The sequence below is a fragment of the Rhagoletis pomonella genome, unplaced genomic scaffold (assembly GCF_013731165.1).
Source record: "Rhagoletis pomonella isolate Grant_MI unplaced genomic scaffold, Rhpom_1.0 Rhpom_scaffold_02219, whole genome shotgun sequence".
Taxonomy (NCBI): Eukaryota; Metazoa; Arthropoda; class Insecta; order Diptera; family Tephritidae; genus Rhagoletis; species Rhagoletis pomonella.
The window spans coordinates 25,193-32,295 of NW_023460773.1; the positions used below are offsets into that span (position 1 = coordinate 25,193).

The following is a 7,103-nucleotide window of genomic DNA, read 5'->3' on the forward strand; positions in this document are numbered from 1 at the left end:
TCGACTTCTGAGAGCCCTATAGTTTCTGTGCAACCTATAACAATGCCCTTTAATATTATCAAGATAGTCACAAACCATTAAACAAATTCGCTCATTACCAAATAATTTTCATGAAATCGATTTTAAATTTGTTCCACGCTGATCAGAAATCAAAAAAAAAAATAATTTGGCGCTTTGAAATTTTGCAAGTATGCATGTCTAACATTTTGACAATTACCTTTGAAATGAATTTCTTCTTCACCGAAGTTTGTCTTATCACAGCGAAATATATTTCACTTATTTATTGCATTTTATCTTAACCATATTGAATTCATACAACAAACTATGCAGCATACGGCGAAATGGAACAAAAGTATTTTTTATATGAATTTCACTAATTTTAAAATCAAATGACCTTAATTTTTAGTTTACGTAAATATGTGCGCGAATTTGCCTACATATTTTCCATTTTATTGCGTTTTCTATTGTGTAAAAATTAATTGTTTTTTTTTTGCAATTTCTGGCATAAAATTACACTTGTTCGTTCGTTGACTGAGGCACATTTTGTTTTTTTTTTTGTATCTTAACGTACATACATACATGCATTGCTGATTTTTTTAAAAGTATATAAGCCGAACTAGTGTTTTTCTTTAGCATTTAGACTAAAAAAAATATATATATATAACAAAGCTTTTCTTAAAAAAAAACGTGAAACTTTCTCATTTGGCGTCTGAAACATTTGTTGTTGTGTAGAGTCCAGATTTTTAAAAGCTGCCGCAATGCTGACATCAATTATGGGAACTGTTAACGAAATAGAGGAAATGAGTTTTGATATTTTGTAAAGGCATATATGGATTTAATTTGTTCGTATGCACATTAGACCGTATCAGAAAAAAAGTTCGTCATACAGCACTGAGCGTAAAGTATTTTTGCAGTCGATGTTTTTGTCTTGAGGAGAACATTTGTTTAGTGTCAAAGTTCATTGATCTGAAGTACCGCGTTTTAGTACTTATCCACTGGATCTCAGTTCTTGCCACCCCAACGTACCACCTTAATGCCAGTAAATTAAAGCTCACCAAATTTCATAAAAATTTTGCTAAGGATTTTTTTTTGATTATTACAGTAGAACTATTTATTTTTTTTTTTTTACGAATGTACTCAGGTGGCACCAAATAAGGTAATTTTTTTTTTGAATTTCCCTTGCAAAACTAATACTTTACGTTCAGGGGTGTACTACGAATTTTTTTTTTGTTTGCTTGTAAAGTGATGCGGTCTAATGCACATACATACATACAGTGACTCTAATAACCGTTCAGATGTTAATTTTTGTTTAAATATTCACAAAGTTTTTCGAGTAAATTTTTTTTGAATTTTTTAAAAAAATTTGTTCATGGTGCAAGTATAACTAAAACCACGTAAATAAAAGTTTCGAGCTTAATATAGAAGTTGAAAAAATTCAACAAATTTTTAACAAAATTTTGAAATTTTTGATCTGGGAATTTCATTGAAGTGAAATTTTTTGGTATCTTTGCTGTCGGTTCCAAATAAGAAGCTTCGCTGCACCTCGTTGAGTGTGAACATCCGTAGTCTCGCTTCTCTGCGCATTGCTTGCTCGCTTCGGCACCGCTTTCTATGTGGTGTGTACGTACCCTAACCCCGTTTGCAAAAAAAAAAAATAAAATAAAAAAGTTTTAATAAACTACACTTTTGCACGAAAAGCTGCAAACATACACTTTATTACTAAAATTTTATGGGGTATACAGCTGCACACTCAAAAATTTGTCAAAAAATTCAGTTTAAAAAGCTCGAAATTTTAATGAAAATTTTATTGAATTTTTCAAAATTTTTCCGAGTTTTACGTTACCCTAATATAGAAAAGCCCTAACTGATTTTCCTTTCGCGGATTTGAGTCACTATGTATGTACAAGTGTTTAAATGATATAAACGCACATATTTTAATTTTTTTTCCTTTCGAGTACTTACAATGAAATGTGGTGCGGAGAAGAGTACAGCCAAAGTTGCAATTATTGTAAAAAGCGTGAAAATTATAAGGCACAAGCGATCGACTACCATCGCCGCAAATTTCCAATCTCTCGTTACGTCGCCCGTTTCATCCTCTTTCTTCAACTAGAAATACAATAAAATGAAGCTAGTGTGGATATTTTTTTCTTGTACACAAAATAAATAACCGATAATTTTTTATACTGTTAATGAGTAATGAGTATTGAATTTTTTTCGAATTTTCTTCGGGGTTTTAAGTCTTACCTTTTCAATTTTAATTGTATAAAAAATAAATATCAGAGGTGAATAGTTTGTTTTTCTTTTTATTATAAAATTCATATAAATTCATAGTATTTAGCAACCCCTAGTTATAACGGCTTTCGCTGACTATATAATGTTTTCTTTAACTTGAAAATTCGTGTTATTTTATTGATTGCAATGTGGAACATCCATTTTTGTGCCTTGACATAAGCAATTCTTGTATTCAGAATTTATATAAAAATTTAGCAAGCGATTTTTGTTTCGGTCTAACAAGTGTTCTGCCGTCCTACCGTAACGGACACTTTTAACCTTATTTTGAAGAAATTCATTGTATGTCCATTAAAATTTGCAGTTGCAGGGTTAACTGTTCTACAAACATTTTCAGCCAGAAATTTCACTAGGTGTCTATATACGAGATTAAAAAATTACTTTTAAACGATTTTTTTTTATAATATAACACTGTACAACAAAAACCAAAAAATTTCAAAATACGAAAAAATCAATGCTAAATAAATATAGTAAAACTGAATATGTAGTTTTTCCTCTCTGTTTTGCAGATTTTTTTAAAGGACTCTGAAATTTCAGTGATGTGATTCATTAAAAAAATGATTTAAAAAATGTTCGTGGTATTGAAAAAGATACAGTTTTCTGGTACACAAAGGACGAAAATAGTTATTTTTGGAAAAAATATATGTTAAAGACTAATAAGCATACTACCACATCCTCGAATTTCATCCTTCTAGTTTAGGGTAAAAAAATTATCATGCTTCTCTCTTGATTTTTGAGTGTGTCGAATTGATTGTCGCACGTTTAAATCTGGTCTTTCGAAAAATAAAGCAAACTTTAGTGGAAAATATGTTTGTAAAAATTTTAGCTCTTAACTCCTGCAATTATGAGGCTATTGGTCTTTATTTGAAAAGCTTATCAAAAATGGTGGGTCGAGGGTTAAAATATTTTACAGAAGCGTAGGGATTTTTCGAGTGACAAAAAACTCACATTGAATTATTCGAAATTTGTTCATTCGGTGACTCGCAGCAAAATTCTCCGCTTAATATTTTTGTATAACATTTTAATCCTGTAAATGCCGCTTTAATGAACTTTTCCAAAAGATATCAAACATACATGTAATGAGAGAATTAAAGGGTTAAACCTTTTTTGTTCCAGATTTCTGAAGTCAAAAACTATGTCAAAGATCGATTTACACATTTTTCTTAATGGTAAGATTTTTAAAATTTAGAAAAAAACCTAAATCGCGCTCATTATTAACTGGATGATTTCTTAATCTTCGTTAACAAATAGCAGAATTTAATGCTTAATAATTTTTGTACAGAAAATTTCCGCACGTAAAAAAATGTACATACGTCTAATTTGAATCTCTTCATTGAAAAATAATTCAATCGCGATATAAGTGCTTTCATCAAATTAGCAGAAATGCTCTATAAGAGCAAGATACGTCTTTATTCGTTAGTGACAGGTGTTGAGACTTTTGCACAGAATCATTGTTTCGCATCGAACTGGATTATATCTTCAAAGTGATGCAATGAAATAACTGAAATATTCATGATTTGACACAGCGATAAAGCAAACAAAGCGCGACATCTTCGATCCGTTACACCCACACGTACATACATATGTATGTGTAAATACACATGTATACAAAAAGATATTTGCGAAAAGTACGCTTTTCAATCGAGTGGGGGGGATGCCTTGGCGCCCGCATGCCAATGCAAAATCACCATCTAAGCGCCGTCAAACCTAATTCCTATGAATGACATCATTAAAATCGAAAACAATAGACTGTCAATGGAAAATTGCTATCGATTGTAAGTGTTGTTGTTTGTTTGTGTTTTGCTAGTTGCCTACTGCTTGCTGCTTTGAGACTATTGACAATTTTTGATATACCTTTGCAGGCGGGTGCTACACTCTCACACACACACACACACAGACACATTGCATCAACAAGCGCTACGGTGTCTTTAAGCCTGGAAGATTGTTGTCAATTTGTAACGGCTCACCTGATCTGTTATCCATCGCAGCTCTTTGAGGATAAGCGCCAATTCATATTCCGCCGACGAACTGAGGCAGGTGTGTGACATGGCCTCGTGCATACGCGCATCACCGACGGGGCCAACGGGGCCAACGGGGCCGACAGGACCCACCGGGCCGACGCTGCCATCATCGCCTTGCCTGCAATGTGGGACATGGGAATGTAAGTGAATGTTTGTTTATGGATGTACATATGTATGTAAATGCAAATAAGTGTACGGAAAATGTGACAGTGACACATATCAAACGCCGATTGGTGTTTGCCATCGATGCGGGCGTGTCAATGCAGAAATTCGCTTTTATTCTTGCACTGAATTGACTTGATGTTTGAATATGCAAATTAATTTTTCTATTGATTGCTTTTGTGCACGCTTACCTTACATGGTACGCATGTATGTATGTTTATGCACACAAAAGCTACTCTTGAATTCTGATAAGGATATAGGGGAAATTGATAATTCATTTTACAATACCTTATTTACGATAAATTAACATTGAATGCATTTTTAATTTTCACAATATTGAGACAAATTAAAGTAATATTACATATTTTCTTATGTTTGTACATTAGGGTGCATCACTCTCCATACAAAATAGATAGGTACTGTTTTTCCAACGAAATTATACATTTTTTTTATATCTAAGGCGTCCGCCTAAATATTTCGGAAGACTATTAAGAAAATCGTGATTTTATACAAATAAAACCAGCTTCTAAAAATATTATTTCGAAAAATCGTCTTAGATTAAGGGTTAAGCTTAAAAAGGCTTAGAAGTTTTATCAACGGAATCAAAATAATGAGATTTACGAAGGTATTTTAAAATCGGTCCAGCTTATGTAAATTTTAAGTTTTTTTCGAAATTTTTTGGAATAAGTCTTTGAAAAACAGTTCCCATTTTTCATGGAGGACGATTCGCCCTAATGTACATAGCAAAACAGCAGTGAACCAAATTTCGAATGAACGGGAGATGATTTTCATAGATTTCTTTAATCGTTGTAACAATTCTTGGAAGCCTATTAGCCTATTTCCACCGAGCTTTAACTGAAACGTTGATAAAAAAAACAAAAACAAATCGATAAATTTTAACCCAATACTTTATTAGAAAATACCTTTACAAACCTCTTTTCTTTGCCAGCGTTCATTATTGTTTACTTTTACATTTGACATTTCTCCTCCTCTTCGAAAAAATAATCGATAAAACTACTGAAAAGTTATCGGTCTAATCTGAGATTATTTTACACATAATTACAGATTAACTAGGGACAAATTTTGTATGGCTAATCTCTTTTTCTAATTACAGATTAGTGAGTTTAGCTTAAAAATGAGGATAATCTATTGATATGTAAATCTGCTACTATTGTTCCAACAACTTACATACAACATAGTGCCTAAAAGTATGCAATAACCACTTCCAAGTATGAAACGAATTTAAAAGAAATTAAGTAATTTATGCTGTAATGCGAACATATTTTAACTGTATTTCAGAGCGATGTCGGCCTAACAGAAAATGTTCGGTAGCAGCGGTGGCCATATTATAATTAAAAAAAAATTTCTCATAAGAAAAAGATGGTCTCCTAAACGCCTTACTTTCCACGGATATACCAATTCCTGGCATAGCATGGAAATGTACGAAGGGTTGCAAAGGCTATGTATAGATCGTATGATAAACAACTTACCGATTTATTTTTATCAATAAGAAAATAAGACTCAAGGCTTCTGGGAGGACAACTAACGTAGTATTGCTTATGTAGTAGTATCGATTATGTGGTGACACAAAAGTTCAGTTCGGTTGCGGTTCGATTTCGCACAAAAAGCCGAACTTTGGCCGAACATGTAAAAATATATATGTATGTATATTTTTTTATCATTTTTACAAAAACAAGTACTACCATATGTGATTGAATTACTTGAGCTCTTGAAAACGTTCGGTTCGGCTTCGGTCGAAATTGACCGGAGTTCGGTCGATTAGCTGCGGTCTTAAAAATCGTTATAGGGTCGTTCTCTACTTATAAATATATCGATACCAATAGTGATTGACATAACAAAAAAAAAGTCGCCGAGGTTTATCGAAAATAGACCGACCGATAAATGTGTCGATAACAGTGCCTATAAAATTTCCAACATACAAACATCAATTATGATTGAATTATTAATCTATATCAAATCAATAACTCGTAAAAATTGTGTCTCCCATTCACTGCCTACTTTTTACTATCGATTTTTATATATAGATTTCGTATTCTTAAAATTAAAATTTCTTAATTCTCCTCGCCTACTCACCTATACATGGCGCGATAGTAGGTCGGCTGATGTGGCAACGTTGCGCTGGCGCAGCGATGATTGCACCGAAAGTCATCATCAATGTCCAACACATTGGCAAGTAGAGATTTTGATGATCTGCTTAAGAGGAAATTCGGGGAATGTACTTATTAATTACAAAAACTTACGTTGTGTAAACACATGTCTGCGAATGAAAATATTTCGTTGAAAGTCAACTCTTTTTAGATCGGTTTCTTAAATAAGAAATAAAAATATCAAAAAAAATTAAAAATTTAAATCCATTTTGCATAATTTCCAATAAGCTTTGCCAAAAATGACGAAAAATTGTCTACCATTAAGCAAATGACATGTGGAAACGACTTTATGACTTTAATTTTTAAAGTAATGCCGCTCGTTTTTTTAAAGCGCACATGCGGTTAGAAAAAATAAAATTTGGGAATTCATCAGTAGTATGATTGTCATAGTTGTATGCAAATATATATTCTACATTTATTATTCGAATAAAATTTACCTTTCCTTCAGTTCGACATTCTGCAA

General features: G+C 32.4%; 1 protein-coding gene across 1 annotated transcript; it reads right to left on the minus strand.

Annotated features, from left to right (window-relative positions):
- On the minus strand, nt 1-6,683 carry LOC118753218 (neuronal acetylcholine receptor subunit alpha-7-like; the record flags this gene model as incomplete). Its single annotated transcript, XM_036488095.1, is given in 4 exon segments — nt 1-780; nt 1,963-2,106; nt 4,257-4,428; nt 6,567-6,683. Coding segments are annotated over 4 exon segments (442 nt in total), but the record flags the coding sequence as incomplete, so codon positions are not given.
- Nucleotides 6,684-7,103: the final 420 nt, after the last annotated feature.